The sequence below is a fragment of the Salvelinus alpinus genome, chromosome 11 (genome assembly GCF_045679555.1).
Source record: "Salvelinus alpinus chromosome 11, SLU_Salpinus.1, whole genome shotgun sequence".
Lineage (NCBI taxonomy): Eukaryota > Metazoa > Chordata > Actinopteri > Salmoniformes > Salmonidae > Salvelinus > Salvelinus alpinus.
The window spans coordinates 22,175,196-22,199,403 of record NC_092096.1 but is presented as its reverse complement, the minus strand read 5'-3'; the positions used below and the strand labels follow the sequence as shown (position 1 = coordinate 22,199,403).

Genomic DNA, 24,208 nt, shown 5'->3' with positions numbered 1-24,208 from the left:
GTTCCTCTACCGCCATCTTCTGTATACAGAGGACCATTACACACAGAGCAGTCCGACTGCTCTTCTCTCAGTGTAATTATAGCAGTAGATATCCACTGCCTGCTGTGGGTTGGTTTTTGACTTAAAGCTCTATTGTGCTTAGCTCATTCAACCACGAGCCAGCCTGAGGTATGAATGATACTGCAAATCAAATCAATCCATCAAACAGATTCATGAAATGGAGTAAATATTCACAAAAAAGGGTTGCCACATAGCACCTTTATTTTCTAGTAAGGAGTGGAACATTTTCTCCCATCTTTCAACGTTCCTCAGTTATGCATACCCAAGAGCACAGCTATACAAAATAAATAGAGTTAGCAGACAAATGGCCTCTCAAACAGGAGACAAACATGGCAGTGTTTCTATAGTCTCCAGATATATGAATTGTGTGTTCGCTAAATATTTGCTCCAAAGCTATAGTTATCACAAGACAAGATATTTGTCAGTGTTTTGAAAAGTCTTGTGGTACAGCATTTCTACACAGACAACGTGATTATTTGATTGCTGGTACAGTATTACTACACAGATCATGTCACCATATTCCCTACATAGTGCACTACTTTTGACCAGAGGCCTACTATATAGGGAATAGGTAGGGTGCAATTTAAGGCGAAACCAATGAGATTATTTGATTTCTGTTCTATCCTGTAGTTTCACTGGGTTGGTGCTAACCAGAGGCTAACTTCTGTGTTAACTACAGTCAACGATAGTTCACATAAAATACTAAAAAGGAAACAAATATAAAATAAGAGAAAAATGCATGGTTGTGTTGGCTAAATACACATATAGTGCTTAATCTCAACTACAAAACCAGACAAAGGCCCAAACAGAAAGCAAATTAATTCAGACCAGGGCTCTCCAACTCTACTCCTGAAGAGCTAGCCTCCGGTAGGTTCACACAAACCCGTTATAACTAACTGGATTCCCCTTATCAACCAGCTAATTATTAGGATCACGTGTGCTAGATTAGGGTTGGAGAGAAACCTACTGGACAGTAGCTCTCCAGGAACAGGGTTGGAGAGACCCACTGGACAGTAGCTCTCCAGGAACAGGGTTGGAGAGAAACCCACTGGACAGTTGCTCTCCAGGAACAGGGTTGGAGAGAAACCCACTGGACAGTAGCTCTCCAGGAACAGGGTTGGAGAGAAACCCACTGGACAGTAGCTCTCCAGGAACAGGGTTGGAGAGAAACCCACTGGACAGTAGCTCTTCAGGAACAGGGTTGGAGAGACCCACTGGACAGTAGCTCTCCAGGAACAGGGTTGGAGAGAAACCCACTGGACAGTTGCTCTCCAGGAACAGGGTTGGAGAGAAACCCACTGGAGAGTAGCTTCCAGGAACAGGGTTGGAGAGAAACCCACTGGACAGTAGCTCTCCAGGAACAGGGTTGGAGAGAAACCCACTGGACAGTAGCTCTCCAGGAACAGGGCTGGAGAGAAACCCACTGGACAGTAGCTCTTCAGGAACAGGGTTGGAGAGAAACCCACTGGACAGTAGCTCTCCAGGAAAAGGGTTGGAGAGAAACCCACTGGACAGTAGCTCTTCAGGAACAGGGTTGGAGAGAAACCCACTGGACAGTAGCTGTTCAGGAACAGGGTTGGAGAGAAACCCACTGGACAGTAGCTCTCCAAGAAAAGGGTTGGAGAGAAACCCACTGGACAGTAGCTCTTCAGGAACAGGGTTGGAGAAACCCACTGGACAGTAGCTCTCCAGGAACAGGGTTGGAGAGCCCTGATTTAGACTACGTCATCAATACATTCATGATTGTCCTGCATCTCCCTCCAGTAAGATAACTCATGCAGTTGTATTCACCAGGACATTCAAGATCAGTTTCAGAGAAAACCGCATGCATAAGATGTCTGAAAACAGGCAAATCATACCACAAGCCAAACGTCACAAGGTTGCACTTGTATCTTGTAGACTCGAGTACGTAGTAGAAAAAACCTAAATGTAGCTATTTATAGTTAACTATGTTTGACATTTTTTATTATTTTGACTATTCTATGACATACGGATGTCAGTTGCAGGATTGCATAACACACACTTTGGAGTCTTGATATTTAGGGCCGTAAAGACCCTTTCTAAAAGATGGCAGCATATAATGAGATGTACAGGGTTTCCAAGCAGCAGTCACGTGACGAAAACACATTTACAGGTGCCTTACATACTAACTAATGTTTGTTTCAAGGATGGAAAACTCAGGTGACAAGGAAAACCTCCAGACCTAAGTCAAAGGTTATATGGAGTTATGCTTCTGGGGATTTTATTTGTCAGGAGTAAGCACTAACCCTACACATAGGCCTAGCCAGGGGTCTGCTATGCTTTAAGGGATGGCACAGAAAAATCACCTTCATCACACACAACCTTGGACAAAATCCTTTCACATTGATAGCTGCCCTTTCTTATTCAACTGCGAGCCAAAAGCAAGAGCATTATTGAACAGACTGCAGTAGTGCCATGAAGAATGAGAAAATACATGTATGGCTTTATTCATGTACAGTTTAAAACAAGCCCTTTTTTCTGTTCATTCCAGCCTGTTGCGTCGTCTGAGCCCAGTTGAAGGCCTTTCTTCTGGAATGCTCTGGGCTGGGCCCATGTCCTCAATGTCGGTCTCACAAGAATCATCCAAGGAAGGCATGTCCTCCTCCTCAGCGCCGGTTGCTGAGTACTCATCCTTGGATTCAGGGCGGTGCTGCTGGAGGTGGACTGGCTCCTCCTCTTTCACGACACCACTTTGATCGTCCTCCGCAGGAGCGACCACCTCTGGCGAGGTGTCGCCGTGGGCTGCCAGAGACTCGATGAGGTCATCCAGGTTCCTCTCGCACTGCGGCTCTGAAAGACGGAAAAGGGCAAAAGTTGCGACCGTGCGCCGCAAATAGACACCCCATTTCAGGATGGGTGTGTTTGAGTCATGATGTCAATACTACTCATGTGGATCATGTATGATGGGGTGTGTGACTCTTGCTGCCCAACTCCTTTCCCCCAAGACAAATAAAGTTAATTTAATTTTGCCCCCCCCCAAAAAAACTTTCCATACATGTTTGTTCACAGTAAAAAAATTAAATAAAAATTGTCAGAAAGTTACTTTTTGGAGTTGAATGCCAAACCATTCAGGAGAGAGGTGCTCCAACCTGGCCCATTTTGGATACCATACCAAGAAAACCAAAGTAATATAAAATAGGGAACACAACAGAAAACATTTTAAAAGTGTATTTTTTTGTTGCAACGGAAAACAAAATAGTTTATTTTTATCCAGGGGCCTCATTTATCAATTGTGCTGAATTTCAAACTAAATTCTGGGCACGTGGAGATCCTAAAATCTGCGTACCCAACAAATTGTGGGTGTTGGCAGAATGTTTGAATCTTTTTACAGTGACTTTTTCAAACTAAACATGCGAGACCCAAACTCTGGCTGCAAATTCCGCAAGATTGACGGTCTATTTGAGAAATGTTAAACTAAGTGCTACAGCCCACACCGCTTCAAAACAAAAGACCAACTGTTGCTCAATATTTTGTTCATCAATAGATTGTGTTTCTATCTCCTGCCTTGGTATAGACTCTGAAATTAAATATGTTATGAGGTCACACTCCTGCACGGTAATACTCTACCCCATAGCCTACTGTTAAATACTTGAAATAGCCTAGGCTGCCGGTCTATTTCCTGTCAGGTAGCTTGAACTATTGAATGGTAATTATTTGTCATATAGTAGCAGGAATAAACCATTCATGTCAGAAAAGGACAATGTCCTGCGATATGATTGATTTGCATAATAAATATACAAGCCCAGCGATCTCCTTACCAACGGAAAATCTGTTTTATCATTTACGCTTTGTGTTTATCAGCATTGTTAGTAATTACAGTAATTCCGGTGTCACCAAGCAACGCAGCTTCCACAAAATAACAATATTTGCTTGCGATACAATTCTTCAACCACAAGAAGTTGTGAGTAGGCAGATTCTGAGATGTGTGTGAAGATACGCACACTTTCCTGTCAAGTTCAAATATGATAAATACCAACCATAGCGTATCAAGTTCAAATATGATAAATACCAACCATAGCGGGAAAACTTGCAGAACGTAAGGTTTAGTCTTTTTTGTGTGCGTATGCACCTTTGATAACTGAAACCCAAAGTAGTCCCTATTTGTCTGTATTCTTCCATTTGGTGCCTAATGAACATGTCCCAGCAGGAGGTGGGGCCACATACCTTCAATGTTAAGGGGTGGACAGTCCATGCCTCTCTTCTTCATCAGGTGGCGGATGGACTGGAGCTGGGACATGATCTCGTTCTTCTGTTCCTGGGCCACAGACTTGACACTGGAGAGGAGTGAAATGGCCAGGAGAGAGCAGGGTCACTGAGGACAGAACTCTGAGACACGCAGTCCCTGACCGGTTGCCCTTCGTAGGTTCAGGTCATAGCTCCGGGGTGAAGTTTCTCTAGGTACAGATCTAGGATCAGCTTCCCCAATCCTAACCATTAGTCTTGGGAAATGCGAAACCGAGAGTCAAAACTCAAGGTCTAGGCCCTAGGGGCCACTTCACCCAACACCCAATTGATACAGAAATGTGCGTCGGTAAAACACTATCTCCCATTTGGTGCCTGGTCAACACACCCCACCCAGAGTCCCATTTCCATAAACGCTCTTAGATTCAGCAGGGTCAAAAGTGTCAACAGTTTATCAAGACCATGCAACGTCCCCTAATAACTGCTGTAACTACCTGGTCAGGATAAACTGGTCTTAATCACGACAGACATGTATTTAATTACATGGGGTATTATTTACAGAGCAATATTTACACAGAAAAAGACGACAAACCGGAGCTCCGTGGTTTATGGGTCAGTTGGCTTACTTACCAACTTGTCAATGGGTCCAGTTGGGTGAGAATGGAGTTGAGCATCTTCTCTGTTTGCGCTAGCCGCTGCTCCAGCTCTGTAAGCTGATTCTCTATGGAAAGAGACACCACCATGTAAAACAAACAGCTGATTCTCTATGGAAAGAGACAAAGCTACCATGTAAAACAAACAGCTGATTCTCTATGGAAAGAGACAAAGCTACCATGTAAAACAAACAGCTGATTCTCTATGGAAAGAGACAAAGCTACCATGTAAAACAAACAGCTGATTCTCTATGGAAAGAGACAAAGCCACCACCATGTAAAACAAACAGCTGATTCTCTATAGAAAGAGACACCACCATGTAAAACAAACAGCTGATTCTCTATGGAAAGAGACAAAGCTACCATGTAAAACAAACAGCTGATTCTCTATGGAAAGAGACACCACCACCATGTAAAACAAACAGCTGATTCTCTATGGAAAGAGACACCATGTAAAACAAACAGCTGATTCTCTATGGAAAGAGACAAAGCTACCGTGTAAAACAAACAGCTGATTCTCTATGGAAAGAGACAAAGCTACCATGTAAAACAAACAGCTGATTCTCTATGGAAAGAGACAAAGCCACCAACATGTAAAACAAACAGCTGATTCTCTATCGAAAGAGACAAAGCCACCACCATGTAAAACAAACAGCTGATTCTCTATGGAAAGAGACACCACCATGTAAAACAAACAGCTGATTCTCTATAGAAAGAGACAAAGCCACCACCATGTAAAACAAACAGCTGATTCTCTATAGAAAGAGACAAAGCCACCACCATGTAAAACCATGTAAAAAAAAAAGCATCTGCATGATGGGTAAGATAAACAAAGGTATGCAAACAGACCGTTGTGGCACACCACATGGACACAGAACACACCTGTCTCCTCCGACTTCTTGGGACCTTTGGCATCCTTGTTCTTTTGGGCTTGAGAGTCATCTGCAGACTTGATCTTAGAGATAGAAGGGAGATATCAACAGTCTGAGCCGTATGTGTGTTTAGTCCACTCAGGCTCAGACTGCCAGTATTACCATAGTTCATACAATCACGTGTGTCCGTCTGTCTGTGTGTGTGTGTGTGTGTGTGTGTGTGTATGTGTAGGCTGTGCACGCATGCATGTTTAGATATCCCCCAGCAACCCCATCACAATCATCACCGCAACAACATTTTTCAATGGTGGAATTCCTGCTCCATTCTATACCTTCAGAAATTTGTACGCTGCAAAGAGGCCGACTCCGACGGCGTAGAGCGGCATCAGCGTGAACACATAGCCCTTGTTGCTGTTGGTTTTGTATTTGTCACCCTTCATCTCCTGCTCCATCAGCACCTTCATCTGCTGCATGTTCTCCAGGGTCTGAGCTTTATTCATGGAGCCAGCCGTGTTCTTGTTGACCGGCTGCCCTCTCACTGCACCTGGTCCTGGTCCCGGACCCGCTGAGAAACAACATGAGACAATTTGAAGACGATGGTGATGAACAGGCCTATTCATGACAGTTGTCTTATTGCTAAAGGCTTAAGAGGCTACGATGTTGCACACTTTTGCAAACAGACAGATATCTTGTTTTAAATAAGTTTGACAATGTTGAACATAGTAAAACGTTAGGCTACTAAACAAATATACCATGGCAGGAGCAAAACATTGCATAGGCCTACACAATATGACGGTACAGTCACATTGCCAATTCAAATACTATTTTAAAATTCATGCTACCTTTTCTGTTGTAGCGTGCATCAAAACCTCTAGTTTCCTTCGCTCCGGACCCTACGCCGAACATTCTAGGGAACACCACAAATGCAAACAACACCGCCGTAAATGCGACCACCACTTGCTGGGACGATGAGAAAACCATATCCTTCTGCACCAGAACAGTGACGAAAACAACCGGAGGCTTTGGTCCAGACGTGCAACACCGAATCTTTAGCGTTTCCAGGCTATTACGCAGAAGGGAAACTGACTCATTGCCATTTCATGCTGAAAACCACTTAAATCCTGTGCTGACTATTGAGGTACATACGAACGGTGCTGACTGAAGATAAACAGCTGCTTCTTCTTCTTCTTCTTCGTCATCTTCTTCGGGATTTGGTTGACGGATCGCATCCAACTTTTAGGTGTATACACCGCCACCTATTGTACTGGAGTGTGAGGCCAGTCACGGCCTATCTATTCTGATACAAATATATATGCAACATGTAAAGTGTCGGTCCCATGTTTCATGAGCTGAATTAAAAGATCCCTGAAATGTTCCATAAGCACAAAAAGTTTCTCAAATTTTGTGCACACATTTGTTTAAATCCCTGTTAGTGAACAGAGGAGGGGTTTCTCCTTTGCCAAGATAATTTAAAGTATTAAGTATTACTTAAGTAGTTTTGTGGGGGGGGGGGGTATCTATACTTTACTATTTATATTATTACTTAACTAAATTTCTAAAGAAATGTACTTTCATACATTTTCCCTGACACCCAAAAGTACTTGTTACATTTTGAACGCAGGACAGGAAAATGGTCCAATTCACGCGCTTATTTTTTTTATTTCACCTTTATTTAACCAGGTAGGCTAGTTGAGAGCAAATTCTCATTTGCAACTGCGACCTGACCAAGATAAAGCATAGCAATTCGACACATACAACAACACAGAGTTACACATGGAATAAACAGAACATACAGTCAATAAAAAAAGAAAACAAAAAGTCTATATACAGTGAGTGCAAATGAGGTAAGATAAGGGAGTTAAGGCAATAAATAGGCCATGGTGGCGAAGTAATTACAATATAGCAATTAAACACTGGAATGGTAGATGTGCAGAAGATGAATGTGCAAGTAGAGATACTGGGGTGCAAAGGAGCAAGATAAATAAATACAGTATGGGGATGAGGTAGATAGATGGGCTGTTTACAGATGGGCTATGTACAGTTGCAGTGATCTGTGAGCTGCACTGACAGCTGGTGCTTAAAGCTAGTGAGGGAGATATGAATCTCCAGCTTCAGTGATTTTTGCAGTTCATTCCAGTCATTGGCAGCAGAGACCTGGAAGGAAAGGCGACCAAAGGAGGAATTGGCTTTGGGGGTGACCGTTGAGATATACCTGCTGGAGTGCGTGCTACGAATGGGTGCTGCTATGGTGACCAGTGAGCTGAGATAAGGTGGGGCTTTACCTAGCAGAGACTTGTAGATAACCTGTAGCCAGTGGGTTTGGCGACGAGTATGAAGCGATGGCCAACCAACGAGAGAGTACAGGTTGCAGTGGTGGGTAGTGTATGGGGCTTTGGTGACAAAAAGGATGGCACTGTGATAGACTGCATCCAATTTGTTGAGTAGTGTGTTGGAGGCTATTTTATAGATGACATCGTCGAAGTCGAGGATCGGTAGGATGGTCAGTTTTACGAGGGTATGTTTAGCAGCGTGAGTGAAGCATGCTTTGTTGCGATATAGGAAGCCAATTCTAGATTTAATTCTGGATTGGAGATGCTTAATGTGAGTCTGGAAGGAGAGTTTACAGTCTAACCAGACACCTAGGTATTTGTAGTTGTCCACGTATTCTAAGTCAGAGCCGTCCAGAGTAGTGATGCTGGACGGGCGGGCAGGTGCGGGCAGTGATCGATTGAATAGCATGCATTTAGTTTTACTTGCATTTAAGAGCAGTTGGAGGCCACAGAAGGAGTGTTGTATGGCATTGAAGCTCATCTGGAAGTTAGTTAACACAGTGTCCAAAGACGGGCCAGAAGAATACAGAATGGTGTCGTCTGCGTAGAGGTGGATCAGAGAATCACCAGCAGCAAGAGCGACATAATTGATGTATACAGAGAAGAGAGTCGGCCCGAAAATTGAACCATGTGGCACCCCCATAGAGACTGCCAGAGGTCCGGACAACAGGCCCTCCGATTTGATACACTGAACTATATCAGATAAGTAGTTGAGAAACCAAGGCTGTTGAGTCTGCCAATAAGAATGCCTCGAAAGCCTTGGCCAGGTCAATGAATACGGCTGCACAGTATTGTTTCTTATCGATGGCGTTTAGTATATCATTTAGGACCTTGAGCGTGGTTGAGGTGCACCCGTGACCAGCTCTGAAACCAGATTGCATAGCGGAGAAGGTACGGTGAGATTCGAAATGGTCGGTAATCTGTTTGTTAGCTTTGCTTTTGAAGACCTTAGAAAGACAGGGTAGGATAGATATAGGTCTGTAGCAGTTTGGGTCTAGAGTGTCTCCCCCTTTGAAGAGGGGGATGACCGCGGCAGCTTTCCAATCTTTGGGAATCTCAGACGATATGAAAGAGAGGTTGAACAGGCTAGTAATAGGGGTTGCAACAATTTCGGCAGATAATTGGGTCCAGATTGAAAGAGAGGGTCCAGATTGTCTAGCCCGGCTGATTTGTAGGGGTCCAGATTTTGCAGCTCTTTCAGAACATCAGCTATCTGGATATGGGTGAAGGAGAAATGGTGGGGGCTTGGGCTGGTTGCTGTGGAGGGTGCCGGGCAGTTGACCGGGGTAGGGGTAGCCAGGTGGAAAGCATAGCCAGCCGTAGAGAAATGCTTATTGAAATTCTCAATTATAGTGGATTTATCGGTGGTAACAGTGTTTCCTAGCCTCAGAGCAGTGGGCAGCTGTGAGGAGGTGCTCTTATTCTCCATGGACTTTACAGTGTCCCAGAACTTTTTTGAGTTTGTAGTACAGGATGCAAATTTCTGTTTGAAAAAGCTAGCCTTAGCTTTCCTAACTGCCTGTGTATATTTGTTCTTAACTTCCCTGAAAAGTTGCATTTCACAGGGGCTATTTGATGCTAATGCAGAACGCCACAGGATGTTTTTGTGCTGGTCAGGGGCAAAAAGGTCTGGAGTGAACCAAGGACTATATCTATTCCTGTTTCTACATTTTTTGAATGGAGCATGCTTGTTTAAGATGGTGAGGAATAACCAGGCATCCTCTACTGACGGGATGAGGTCAATGTCATTCCAGGATACCCCGGCCAGGTCGATTAGAAAGGCCTGCTCGCAGAAGTGTTTTAGGGAGCGTTTGACAGTGATGAGGGGTGGTCGTTTGATCGCAGACCCATTACGGATGCAGGCAATGAGACAGTGTTCGCTGAGATCTTGATTGAAAACAGCAGAGTTGTATTTGGAGGGCGAGTTAGTTAGGAGGATATCTATGAGGGTGCCCGTGTTTATGGATTTGGGGTTGTACCTGGTAGGTTCATTGATAATTTGTGTGAGATTGCGGGCATCAAGCTTAGATTGTAGGATGGCCGGGGTGTTAAGCATGTTCCAGTTTAGGTCACCTAGTAGCACGAGCTCAGAAGATAGATGGGGGGCAATCAATTCACATATGGTGTCGAGGGCACAGCTGGGGGCAGAGGGTGGTCTATAGCAAGCGGCAATGGTGAGAGACTTGTTTCTGGAAAGGTTAATTTTTAGAAGTAGAAGCTCGAATTGTTTGGGTTCTTTGCAGTCCTCACTGGTCATCCCTACTGCTCTGATCTGGCGGACTCACTAAACACACTTAATTTGTAAATTATGTCTGAGTGTAGGAGTGTGCCCCTGGCTTTCCGGTAAATAAAAATAACAAGAACGGTGCCATCTGGTATGCTTATTATAAGGAATTTGGAATTATTTGTACTTTTACTTTTGATAATTAAGTATATTTTAGCAATTACATTTACTTTTGATACTTAAGTATATTTAAAACCAAATACTTTTAGACTTTTACTCAAGTAGTATTTTACTGGGTGACTCACTTTTACTTGAGTCATTTTCTATTAAGGTATCTTTACTTTTACTCAACTATGACAATTGGGTAGCTTTCCACCAGTGTATTATCATGCCATTCATCTGCCGCCATCACCTCATCATCACAATCATCACAGCATCACACTGCACGGGCCCATGTCACAAGGATCAGTACACAATTCCTGGAAGCTGAACTTCACACAGCCATTGAAGAGGAGTTGGACAACATTCCACAGGCCACAATCAATATCCTGATCAACTCGATGCGAATGAGATGTGTTGCGCTGCATGAGGCAAATTGTGGTCACAACAGATACTGACTGGTTCTCTGATCCACGCCCATGGCGTATCTGTGACCAACAGATGCATATCTGTATCCCCAGTCACGTGAAATCCATAGATTAGGGCCTAATTTATTTATTTAAATTGACTGTTTTCCTTTTATGAACTGTAACTCAGTAAAATCTTGATAATCGTTGCACGGTGCGTTAATATATTTTTTAAATATTATTACCTTCATTAGTCCTCTTCCTCTAAGAAAGTGAAATATACCCCTAGACACCACCACCTACACTCATTAAAAACACACTGCCCCATTCCACTACTTTGACCCTATCTGCTCGTGCACCATGCCAACGGCCTGGGAGGACGGGACACCACCCCTCAACACACCCTGTAACTCTTCTGAAGTCAAATTTCGTATAGCCAAATACATCGCTGCAGCTGCCACCACAACATCTATTTTCTGTGATTTACGTTTCATTTCTGCGGTACAGTTGATAACCATTGATATGAACGCTAAGAAGCCAACCTTACTGAAGCATAAATCACTCGTTGGCCTATCCCTCTGTGCTGGCACAAATCTACTACTCGCCTCCTTCCTACACACTGCTGCGACATGACCATAAACGCAAGATTAACAGCTCCTATTGTGACTTCCTTGATTGAGAATGTGTTTATTAATGCGGCTTCTTCAGTTACTGTAGTTGAGTTAACCTAGTGAATGTTACTGCCACCCATTGACCTGGAGTGAAAACACACACACACACACACACACACACACACACACACACACACACACACACACACACACACACACACACACACACACACACACACACACACAAAACTAGTGCATCCACTTCTTTGTTAACAATAGTCCTAGATCGCACATTGTTTAATTATGATATCTTAGAACATTTTAACAGGATGATTTAATCATATTGAATTTCACCCAAGTACAAATCCAGTCACTGCTCTTGAAACATTTAAACTACAAATACCAACCAAATGCTGAAAATTGCAGACTGACTCAACTTAGATTGCTTCAACACAGATTTTTGCTACCATTCATACTTTATACACTATAACGCTTGCTGTATCCCCATTAATTTCAAAGATGGAATGCAGTCTTCAACATTCTTAACTGAAATCGCTGCCACAGAACTTACAGGTTGTTGAAACTAAAACATTTTGAGAGCTTAAGAACACATTCTATGGCTTATAATGTTATAGTACTCATTCTAGCCTACAATACTACTCCATTATAGCCCATTATAATAACTCCACACCTACAAACCACCCAAAAACAACTCACTTTAACTAACACATAGCCAATGACCCATATCCAACCCTATTACTACCACTACTACTTTTAATTCACAACCTTCAATACTTCCCTGTGTTAAATGCTGAGGAGACATCTGTGACCATGATATGCATATGGGTTTTACTGCCCTCCAAATGCATGTTCACCAGATGTAAGAGCTAGAGGTTGGCATCATCTGTTCCTCTCTCTGACCGGTATGCAAATTGGAGGGGGTCAAGAAGGTGTCTGGTGGTGTTGATGATGTATGTCTTGATGATCTTTTCAAGAGATTTAATCAAGATAGAGGTAAGAGAGACAGGTCTGGAGTCATTTGATGCAGATGGATGAGAGGTTTTTGAGATAGGTATAACAATAGATTTTTTTCCATAGAGATGGAATTTCCAATGTATCCAGGGACCGCTAGAAGAAGAGCAGAAGACACTGCAGAAGACACCGCTCAGCTGAGTGGAACAGTGTTTCAAGACACGACCACTTATGTTATCAGGCCCCGGGCTCTTTCGTGCTCCAGTGCTTTTGAACACTGGTATGACTTCCTCATTGATGACAAGGGCGCTCTCGGTTGCCATGACATCCTCCTTCACACGGGAAGGGGGAGCGGGGCCGCCCCCTGCTGCAAAGCGGGTTAATAATTTGTTTAGTTCATTGGCTGTAGAGAGGCACACCCTCTCATCCGGGCGGGGATCGATACGTTGCCTCCCTTTGAAGGGGGCATTTGCCATATTCTTAATGCCCATCCAGGCAGAGTCTCTCTGTGACATTATCTGTTGCACCTTATCCTTGTACTGGAGAGTCTCCCTGTGACATTATCTGTTGCACCTTATCATTGTACTGGAGAGTCTCCCTGTGACATTATCTGTTGCACCTTATCCTTGTACAGGCATCTCACCTTTTTAATCTCTTTGTTCACCTCTCTCTGCACCTCTTTTCTTTCGAGTGGATTTCCTGAGGCAAACACTTGTTTCTTCTTGTTAAGCACCAACAATTTGTTCACTGCTCAATGCAAATACACAAAGAAAGACTCATCTGGGTCTAAACTTCAAATTCCAAAGTGTCAAGTCAACATAACAGGTAACAAGGTAATGCTCTTTATTATTTATGCTTCTCTCTTAATATTTGCTATGTTGTGACTATTAAGATTTGCACATTGTTTAAAGGTGACAGGCAAAAGTTGTTTAACAGATAAATACATTATAATATTGAATTTCATTTATTTCGCTACAAACATATACAGCGAGATGTACATTGTATTCAAAGAGGATAGCACTTAATAGCATTAACACATTTAGCTAATTTATATATTTTGCTCATGGTAGTTTACATAAATTAAGCTCTGTGAACTCTGTGAAACTGTTAATTGAATTTCAAGTTTACAAGTTAACTTTGGATGAATTTCAGTCATATGAGCTGAAATAAAAAAACAATGAATTGAGGATGATTGCTCTTACAACCAAAAAATAGTCTCCTAATCAGACCCATGTTCAAATTTGGGGTATTTCAATAACTTTCAAAGACATTTCGAAGTAAGTATTTACTTGAAAATACAAGTAGTTGAATATTGGAATGTATTTGGGAATACACTTCAAAAGCATTTTTCTGCATTTGAAATATTTAAATATAAAAATATTTAAATACTCTACGCATTTGAACCCACTTTCTGTTTGTTCCTAGGGTATTTGGAAGAATGTGTTTGGAAACAAGATTTGAAAATTGTTTTCAGATAGTAGTGTCACGCCCTGACCTTGGAGATCCTTTTTATGCCTCTATTTTGGTTGGTCAGGGCGTGAGTTTGGGTGGGCATTCTATGTCTGGTGTTCTATGTTCTTTGTATTTTTTTGTATTTCTATGTGTTTGGCCTGGTATGGTTCCCAATCAGAGGCAGCTGTCTATCGTTGTCTCTGATTGAGAACCATACTTAGGTAGCCTGTTCCCACCTGTGTTTGTGGGTTGTTTTCTGTCTCTGTGTCTGCACCAGACAGAACTGTTTCGTGTTGGTCTAATTTTGTTATTTTGTTTTAGTGTTCTGAGTTAAAATAAATATTAACATGGACACTTACTACGCTGCGTTTTGTTCCACTCCTTCTTCCACCAACAGCCGTTAAAGTAGGCTATTTGTAGGAAATGTTAAAAGAGGTAGCAAATTTTGACCACATAACTCATATTCACACACAAAATAAGTATTTAAAATATAAATACGCATGTATTTGTACCCAGGTCTGCTCCTGATAATTCCATACATTGCAATGCAATATTTAGTTCCCAAAGTGTCACAGTACTCTATGAGGAACTGACATTTGTTTGAATTTAGATATTAATCATTTGAACTAACCAAGAGCATGTAAATATAACGGTATAATGTTTCGTTCTTTGAATCTGTGCTATTGTCTAAAATGTAGGTTCAGGTCTCTCTCTCTTTCTCTCTCTCTCTCTATCATATTTTAAACAACTTGTAGAAAATACACTTTATGACACTGTGACCATCCTGTGTCACTTTACTTGGACTAAGAAAATACACTTTGACACTGTCAAGAAGCATTATGACCATCATAATCATATACGCCAGATAGGCCAATCACGTACATGCCCTTATATCAGTCATCTGTCAAAAAGAGGGTGTCTTGTCCTGCTTCTGCTCTTGCATTCATCCCAGTCATCAGAAACAGAGTATTGGGGTAAGTGCATGTCTGATATCAATTTGTGTGCAATTACAATGATAATTTAATATAGTCAATTTTTTAAAATACTGTTGACACGTAGGCTATGGTGTAATGGAATGTTTTGCCTTGTGTGGTAGGTTTTGTGGGTTTTGAAACTCTTATGTGTCATAACCACCCATAAAATATCGTAATATATGTCACAACAGGTCTAAACATATGTAACAGTGTAATGAGCATATTATGACACGTTATGACAAGTTATGTCAGCTGTTATGACATAGTATGACATGATTATGACCGTGTCATAACGTGTTATGACACTAGGTGTCAAGTAAAGTGGTACCGCATATTCATATATTTCCCCTTTCTGTAATACACGATTTCCAGTGTTTTGTTTGTGATACTCGAGTTGATGGTCACTTGCCTCGATGTTGTATGTTATGGATTAAACTCACATCTGTTGATGTGTTTGATGCCAGACTGGAGATACAAGGACCGAGGACACACTGATTATTATTGTATTGTCTGAACACTGTGATTCTGTAGCAATGTCACTTACTTTTGTTTGGACTTCCCACAAGCCTCTGGGGCTGATGTTTACAGAACAGTTGTCTGCTGATTAGGAAATAAGGCCAGTTAGACATTTTCTCTGGTTCTGTGCTGGAAGTATCTCCCTGTTGCAACTTGTAATAAATTTGATAGATTTTTTGTTGCCTTTTGTTGCCTTTTGTTGCCTTTATCTATGACTGTTTTGACTGTTTTGTTCACCTGTAAATTCTTCTTACGAGTACCATCCACTTATACTCCCCTACTTTTCTCATCAGCACTTCAATTGCACCACTCAAATGACAGCCCAGTCTTCAAAGACAGTTCTGTCGCTGGACTCTGAGGCGGTGTTCTCACTCAAAGATGGCATCAACTTTAAGAGGAGCCCAGATGATGGCAAGTGCTACATCATATACAAAGAAAATGGAGAGCTGAAGGCCTGCAAGAACCAATGCAAACACCAAGGAGGCCTGTTCATCAAAGACATAGAGGACTTAGATGGAAGGTAAGTAGACTTAAAGGGGAAGTTCAGGACTCTACAACTAAAGGTAGCTGGAGTTTGTAGTGGCTGTTTAGAGAATACCGAACCATGGATTACAGTTTCTCCTGGCCCATAGACGACTTTCAGGCTGAGGAACCATCTAACATCAAGTTGTAAAATCCTGAACTTCCCCTTTAATACCGAGGCTTAGATATAACATATCTATTCAATGGGACTGAAAGGTTTTTCTGATACAGGACGGTCCGATGTACAAAACACTATTGGAAGCTGAACGTCTCAACTATGCAGTATGTGAACCCTCCCGACAGCTTCACACAGGATGAGCTGGGTAAGTTGAGCTGCCATTTTCTCAAACTGAAAGGTTATTGAATGGCTTTTGAATTAGTCTGTCATTTTAGGTCATATGTAAGGGTATGTCTAATCTTTTGTGTTCTCTGACAACTTGTGTATATTTGTAGACATTGTGTGAACCTGATCATCAAATCAAATGTTATGTCACATGCTTCGTAAACAGCAGATGTAGACTAACAGTGAAATGCTTACTTACTGGCCTTCCCAGCAATACAGAGAGAAAGAGACATAATAGAAAGATAATAACAGGAGGAATAAATCCTCAATGAGTAACGATAACTTGGCTATGTAACGTTACACGCGGTACCAGTACAGAGTCGATGTGGAGCGGTATGAGGTAAGAGGAGGTAGATATGTTCATATAGGTGAGATAAAGTGACTAGGCAACAGGATAGATAATAAACAGCGTATGTGATGAGTCAAAAGAGTTAGTCCAAAAAGGGTCAATGCAGATAGTCCAGGTAGCTATTGGCTAACTAACTATTTAGCAGTCTTATGACGTGGAGGTAGAAGCTGTTCAGCGTCCTGTTGGTTGAGCGCCCAGCTCCAGCTGTCCATTCCTTCGGCCGTCTAAAAGTGACATGAGGAACACAATGTAAATAATAAGTCAGATGTTTAATATGTCTATATGTACAGTTGAAGTCAGAGGTTTACATACACTTAGGTTGGAGTAACTAGAACTTGTTTTTCAACCATCATCACATTTCTTGTTAACAAACTATAGTTTTGGCAAGTCAATTAGGATATCTACTTTGTGCATGACACAAGTAATCTTTCCAACAATTATTTACAGACAGATTATTTCACTTATAATTCACTGCATCACAATTCCAGTGGGTCAGAAGTTTACATACACTAAGTTGACTGTGCCTTTAAACAGCTTGGAAAATTCCAGAAAATGATGTCATGGCTTTAGAATCTTCTGATAGGCTAATGGACATCATTTGAGTCAATTGGAGGTGCACCTGTGGATGTGTTTCAAGGCCTACCTTCAAACTCAGTGCCTTGTTGCTTGACATCATGGGGAAATCAAAAGAAATCAGCCAAGACCTCCAAAAAAATTGTAGACCTCCACAAGTCAGGTTCATCCTTGGGAGCAATTTCCAAACGCCTGAAGGTACCACGTTCATCTGTACAAACAATAGTACGCAAGTATAAACACCGTGGGACCACGCAGCCGTCATACTGCTCAGGAAAATTATCTATATCCACAGTAAAACGAGTCCTATATCGACATAACCTGAAAGGCCGCTCAGCAAGGAAGAAGCCATTGCTCAAAAACCGCCATAAAAAGCCCAGACTACGGTTTGCAACTGCACATGGGGACAAAGATCGTACTTTTTGGAGAAATGTCCTCTGGTCTGATGAAACAATAATAGAACTGTTTGGCCATAATGACCATTGTTATGTTTGGAGGAAAAGGGGGGAGGCTTGCAAGCCGAAGAACACCTTCCCAACTGTGAAGCACGGGTGGCAGCATCATGTTGTGGGGGTGCTTTGCTGCAGGAGGGACTGGTGCACTTCACAAATAGATGGCATCATGAGGAGAGAAAATTATGTGGATATATTGAAGCAACATCTCAAGACATCAGTCAGGATGTTAAAGCTTGGTCGCAAATGGGTCTTCCAAATGGACAATGACCCCAAGCATACTTCCAAAGTTGTGGCAAATTGGCTTAAGGACAACAAAGTCAAGGTATTGGAGTTGCCATCACAAAGCCCTGAAAGCAGAACTGAAAAAGCGTGTGCGAGCAAGGAGGCCTACAAACCTGACTCAGTTACACCAACTGTGTCAGGAGAAATGGGCCAAAATTCACCCAACTTATTGTGGGAAGCTTGTGGAAGGCTATCCCGAAACATTTGACCCAAGTTAAATAATTTAAAGGCAATGCTACCAAATACTAATTGAGTGTATGTAAACGTCTGACCCACTGGGAATGTGATGAAAGAAATTAAAGCTGAAATAAATCATTCTCTCTACTATTATTGTGACATTTCACATTCATATAATAAAGTGGTGATCCTAACTGACCTAAAACAGGGAATTTTTACTGGGATTATGTCACGTTCTAACCTTAGTTTTGCTGTTATGTCTTTGTTTTAGTATGGTCAGGGCGTGAGTTGGGTGGGTAGTCTATTTTCCTTTTTCTATGTTATTCTGTTTCTATGTGTTTGGCCTAATATGGTTCTCAATCAGAGGCAGGTGTCAGACGTTGTCTCTGATTGGGAGCCATATTTAGGTAGCCTGATTATCATTGTGTGTTGTGGGTGATTGTTCCTGTGTCTGTGTTTTCACCATACGGGACTGTTTCGTTTTCGTTCGTTCACTTTTTTGTTCAGTGTTCTATTTCTTTATTAAAATATGGACACTTACCACGCTGCGCATTGGTCCTCCGATCCTTCTTACTACTCCTCCTCAGAAGAGGAGGAAGACGAGCGTTACAGAATCACCCACCACAACCGGACCAAGCAGCGTGGCACCCAGGAGCAGCGGGTTCAGGACTCCTGGACTTGGGAGGAGATACTAGACGGTAAGGGACCCTGGGCACAGGCTGGGGAATATCACCGCCCCAAGGAAGAACTGGAGGCAGCGAAAGCTGAGCGGCGGCGGTATGAGGTAAGGCAGCGCAACAGGCACGAGAGGCAGCCCCCCCAAAAAAAAAAATTTGCGGGGAGCACACGGGGAGATTGGCGGAGTCAGGTGATATATCTGAGCCAACCCCCCGTGCTCACCGGAAGAAGCGCAGTACTGGTCAGGCACCGTGTTATGCGGTCAAGCGCACGGTGTCGCCAGTATGCGCTCATAGCCCGGTGGGCTATAGGCCAGCCCCCCGCAAGTGCCATGCGAGCGTGGGCATCCAGCCAGGGCGTATTGTGCCGGCCCAGCGTGTTTGGTCTCCGGTACGCCGTTTCGGCCCAGGGTACCCTGCGCCGGCTCTGCGTGCTGTGTCTCCGGGGCGCTGGGAGGGTGCAGTGCGTCCTATGCCTGCGCTCCGCCCATGCCGGGCGAATGTGGGCATTGAGCCTAAGGGAGAGGTGCGTGTGGTATGCACCAGATCTCCAGTACTCACCCACAGCCCGGTTCAACCTGTGCCTGCACTCTGGAGGGTCCGGGCTAAAGTGGTCATCCAGCCTGGAGGAGTGGTGCCAAGGCTGCGCACCAGAGCTCCAGTGCTCCCCCACAGCCCGGTCCTTCCGGTGCCTCCTCCAAGCACCAGGCCTCCTGTAGGTCTCCCCAGCCTGGTGGGTCCTGTGGCAGCCCCACGCACCAGGCTGTCTCTCCGTCTCCTCCCTCCAGGTTCTCCCGTCTGTCCTGAGCTGCCAGAGCCGTCCGTCTGTCCTGAGCTGCCAGAGCCGCCCGTCTGTCCTGAGCTGCCAGAGCCGCCCGTCTGTCCTGAGCTGCCAGAGCCGCCCGTCTGTCCTGAGCTGCCAGAGCCGCCCGTCTGTCCTGAGCTGCCAGAGCCGCCCGTCTGTCCTGAGCTGCCTGTCTGTCAGGAGCTGCCAGAGCCGCCCGTCAGTCAGGAGCTGCCAGAGCCGCGCGTCAGTCAGGAGCTGCCAGAGCCGCCCGTCAGTCAGGAGCTGCCAGAGCCACCCTTCACTCCGGCGTTGCTAGAGTCTCCCGTCTATTCGGGGCCCGCTGTTAGGGTCCCCAATCCGGGGTCGGTGGCGAGGGTCGCCGCTCCAAAGGTGCCACATAAGTGGGCCAAGACTATGGTGGAGTGGGGTCCACGTCCCGCACCAGAGCCGCCACCGCGGTGAAATGCCCACCCAGACCTTCCCCTATAGGTTCAGGTTTTGCGGCCGGAGTCCGCACCTTTTGGGGGGGGGGGGGGGGGTACTGTCATGTTCTGACCTTAGTTCCTTTTTTATGTCTTTATTTTAGTTTGGTCAGGGCGTGAGTTGCGGTGGGCATTCTATGTTGTTATTCTATGTTTTGTTCTGTGTGTTATATTTCTATGTGTTTGGCCTAGTATGGTTCTCAGAGGCAGGTGTCGATCGTTGTCTCTGATTGAGAATCATACTTAGGTAGCCTGTTTTCCCACTATGGGTTGTGGGTAGTTAATTTCTGTGTTTCACCATACAGAACTGTTTCGTTTTTTTGTTCGTGTTTTTGTTATTTTGTTCTGTGTTCATTTGATTTATTAAAAATCTAATTATGGACACTTACCACGCTGCACATTGGTCTGACTTTTCCTACTCCTCCTCAGACGAAGAGGAGAATCGTTACAATATGTAAAGGCCTTTCAAAAAGAGGCTGTCATGATTGACTGTGACACATATTTAACACGTATTGCTTGTTACAGAAGACTACTGTTGTACATTTAATATCCATTCATCCCTGTTACACCTTGATTTGTTGGCTCTCTACGCTCTGTACATAGTGTGAAATGCGGTTTCCCTAAAGTTATTACCCCCTAAACCTGAATCTGAAATTAACTTTATGATCTTTTCTTAACCGGTTGTAATCTACCTGTTTCAAAATCCCCCCGGTGTACATGCACCGAACATCCATAGGCTGGAGCCACCTGGAAGCTCGGTGCATGTACAAATAAAAAAGAGAACAAAATAGGAATCTCGACAGTGTGGTGGGCTGAGAATCATTATTTAGATGGCTGTTTTATTGTTGTTAAAAGCTTGAAATGTACACACTGAGAAGGGACCTTGTTTCTAACACTCCGGTAGAGACACACACACACACACACATACACACACACACACAAGCCCCCTCCCAGACATTCCTGTTTCATAGACAACAACCCTAAGGGCATTAAAATAGGGGGGGGGGGGGGGGTCATACTCTTTGAAATGTTAAAACACATCCCCCCCAGTTCAAAGAGGTCCCTAGACGTCAATCATCATGACAATTTCAAAGGCATTATATACATATTTTCGCACTCGCTCTAAGGCGTGAGAACAGCAACAGGATAACCACGTGATCCCTTACCGCCAGGATGTCCTGACCGGATGCCCAAATATGGGCATGCACACGTCATCATGACATAGGGTCATAAATCAAACATTTGACGTGCGCCGTCTAGTTTATTCTCTCTGTAACTGAACAATGCTGTGCCACTGTCCCCTATACAGGTGGTGCTGGCAACAAGGGTGACACCTGGTCCTGCCGTGGCTGTGACATTGTTCTCTGAAGTCTCTCTCCCTGGCTCTTTCCCTTTCACCACTCTCACTGACTCACAGTTTGTCTCCTAGAAAAGAAATAAGGTGTTTGCCGTACTCATAACTACCGGTACCCAAAACTACACAATTAGTCACAACAGCAATACAATTGCCTTAAACAAATCTTAGTTCAGTCACCAGTTTAAGTTGAGAGTGGGGGTGTCCATGCATTTTCCAATTATGTCCCTATTTTACAAAAAATAATTTTGAGAACCTTTCATAATGTTGCCAAACAAAGACTCAACAAACTTACCTGAGACTCCCTGTCTCTGCCAGTCTGTCCCTGCATATCTGTCCCCAACTCTGCTGTCTGTGTGCCATCTGTTGCCTGCTCTGCCTATTGACATCATTGTGAAACATTTCCATTAGCATTTCACTTCTTTCTTATGAACATTTTATCAACTAGTCTTTGAGATATTAGGCTACTAGGGTTCTTACTTTGCGTTTTGGTGTACTGAAAAATACTCTGATCTTTTTTATTTTTTCTGCCATTTTTCTACCTGGCTGGCTGGCTACACACACACACAGTGTGTAGGTTATTTACAGTAGGAGATGGGCTTCTATCATCTTATCTTCTATCATTCTATATGTGTTTCGATCTAAAAGGTAGTGTTAGGATTTATGTTTATGCACTATAGCCTGTTAGCATATTGTTTGAAGATGAATATTGTTTTGTTACACACACACACAAACAATACAGATGGGTGTGTGTGTGTAGGTGTGTAAGGACTGACCAACACAGGCCATAAAAGCTGTGGTCAGTCTGGAGAGGGGAGGGGTGCATCACTCTAGGCCAACCAGGGAGGTTGAGAGACTGTTCAGTACCATATTAGGAATTGTTTGGGTGAAGAATCAAGGGGAGACACAAGACGGAGCTACTCTACCCAGCAACCAGATGTGGACAAAGAAAAGCGCCAAGGGGCTTGGACAAGTTCGGGTGCCCCCAAAGGCGGAGCAAGAGTCCGCGCTCAGCCTCTACTGTGATAGGCCAACAGGCGCGTTGGAACTACGTCATCACAGTATAAGAACAGCTGTTTACGTACTTCCTGCCAGTTCCCTGTTTACCCTGCGCGGTGATACAGCGAACCCGTATATACGAAAATTGCATTTGCCATTCATTGTTTGCGGTAATTAAACATAATTAAAGAAAGTTAGCAGACCTTGCTTTTTATTTATCCTGACACCGGATGTGTTACACGCAGCGTTCACAGTAGCTAGCAAATGTGAAACGGATTGCAGTGACAAGAGTTGACAGCTGTATGAGTTCACCATTTACACAACATATGCTGCAACCTTTCGTAATTTTAATATAGTTTGTTTCATATTGGCTGGCTTCCAACAATAGCTGAATTTGCAAAGCTAGCGAGCACCAATTCCGTTTCTGTGGTGTTTGCTAAAATCTTTGCTACCTGGTTAAATAAAGGTGAAATAAAATAAAAAACTTCACTAGCGACAATTTAGCTTTTGCAACGAGACCATTAAATATATTTAAGACAATGGTAGAAGAGAGTGTAGTTCTGTTCTGTTCAGTTTGGACTTCAGTTTATCGCTAACCTTATCACAGGAACTTTGAAGCACTACAGCTGCATGCTGATCTTGGAATAAACTGACGATAGCAAAGATTCCATCTTTGACGACGCCACATAAATGGAATAGGTACTAGCTAGCTTGATGGTTAGTGTTTGCTTTAGTTTGCGTGCTAGCTCTGCAAATTCAGCTAGTGTGTGTGTGTGTGAACCCTGCCAACATAAAAAAAAACATTGCAATGGCCGATTGACTAGATAAACCTCATGTCAGTTACGTGCATTGAGTGCCTTTCACACAGTAGATACGAACCCTCTTTTACCTTGCCAGCTAAGGAACTGGCAGTGGATCAAACCATTGTGAGGAAAAGGGCGGTGGTCGCAATCTTTTGAAACTTAAAAACGCGCTATTAAGTGTCTATAATCAGCATAAGTGCATTCATTGCGTATTATTAATAATATTGAAATTACATAGTTATGTTTACAAATATATTGGGTCGGACAAATCATATTTTTCCCAGGATGGGGGGGTCATGTCCCCCCCGTCCCCCCTGGGATTTCCGCCTATGAGTGACTGGATTACAGACATAATGGAGCCCTTCACATGGTTTCACAGATGATTCACATATTACCAGACATGTAAAAGACTAGCCTGACCTCCCCTCTCTGGGCCCCAAGTGACTTTTCCCTAAAGAGAAAGGAAAATTCAACTGCCAACAGTATAGTTCAAAAGAAGACATTCTAATGACAAGCATAAAGATATCTAAAACATCTTATTTATATATGTTACCTAACTAATTCTGATTCAGCCACGACAACCTCTTTTCTTTCGAGTGGATTTCCTGAGGCAAACACTTGTTTCTTCTTGTTAAGCACCAACAATTTGTTCACTGCTCAATGCAAATGCACAAAGAAAGACTCATCTGGGTCTAAACTTCAAATTCCAAAGTGTCAAGTCAACATAACAGTCTGCACAAGGTAATGCTCTTTATTATTTATGCTTCTCTCTTAATATTTGCTATGTTGTGACTATTAAGATCTGTACATTGTTTAAAGATGACAGGCAAAAGTTGTTTAACAGATAAATACATTATAATATTGAATTTCATTTATTTCGCTACAAACATATACAGCGAGATGTACATTGTATTCCCAGAGGATAGCACTTAATAGCATTAAAACATTTAGCTAATTTATATATTTTGCTCA

At 43.2% G+C, this 24,208-nt stretch overlaps 2 protein-coding genes across 2 annotated transcripts; one reads left to right on the top strand and one right to left on the bottom strand.

Annotated features, from left to right (window-relative positions):
* Window positions 1–243: 243 nt before the first annotated feature.
* Window positions 244–7,017, bottom strand: LOC139533756 (protein RIC-3-like). The gene is made up of 7 exons (XM_071332098.1): window positions 6,631–7,017; window positions 6,121–6,353; window positions 5,799–5,871; window positions 4,894–4,984; window positions 4,246–4,355; window positions 1,439–2,871; window positions 244–1,023 (listed from the first exon to the last, which is right to left on the bottom strand). The coding sequence occupies exons 1-6, from the start codon at window positions 6,767–6,769 to the stop codon at window positions 2,564–2,566; spliced, it is 954 nt and encodes a 317-aa protein (XP_071188199.1). The 5' UTR covers window positions 6,770–7,017; the 3' UTR covers window positions 244–1,023; window positions 1,439–2,563.
* Window positions 7,018–15,575: 8,558 nt separating this feature from the next.
* On the top strand, window positions 15,576–22,626 carry LOC139533406 (cytidine monophosphate-N-acetylneuraminic acid hydroxylase-like). Its single transcript, XM_071331444.1, has 3 exons — window positions 15,576–15,953; window positions 16,187–16,278; window positions 21,390–22,626. Exons 1-3 carry the CDS (start codon window positions 15,748–15,750, stop codon window positions 21,446–21,448), a joined length of 357 nt encoding a protein of 118 aa, XP_071187545.1. The 5' UTR covers window positions 15,576–15,747; the 3' UTR covers window positions 21,449–22,626.
* Window positions 22,627–24,208: the final 1,582 nt, after the last annotated feature.

What these genes read in the sequence shown, in the direction of transcription:
- LOC139533756 (XM_071332098.1), bottom strand. Translation starts at nt 6,769, where the DNA reads ATGGTTTTCTCATCGTCCCAGCAAGTGGTGGTCGCATTTACGGCGGTG. An exon ending in CAAGAAGTCGGAGGAGACAG is followed by an intron (nt 4,985 to 5,798) that starts GTGTGTTCTGTG and finishes CTCTTTCCATAG; the next exon opens with AGAATCAGCTTACAGAGCTG. An exon ending in CTGGACCCATTGACAAGTTG is followed by an intron (nt 4,356 to 4,893) that starts GTAAGTAAGCCA and finishes ACTCCTCTCCAG; the next exon opens with TGTCAAGTCTGTGGCCCAGG.
- LOC139533406 (XM_071331444.1), top strand. Translation starts at nt 15,748, where the DNA reads ATGACAGCCCAGTCTTCAAAGACAGTTCTGTCGCTGGACTCTGAGGCG. An exon ending in ATAGAGGACTTAGATGGAAG is followed by an intron (nt 15,954 to 16,186) that starts GTAAGTAGACTT and finishes TTTCTGATACAG; the next exon opens with GACGGTCCGATGTACAAAAC. An exon ending in CTTCACACAGGATGAGCTGG is followed by an intron (nt 16,279 to 21,389) that starts GTAAGTTGAGCT and finishes TCCCCTATACAG; the next exon opens with GTGGTGCTGGCAACAAGGGT.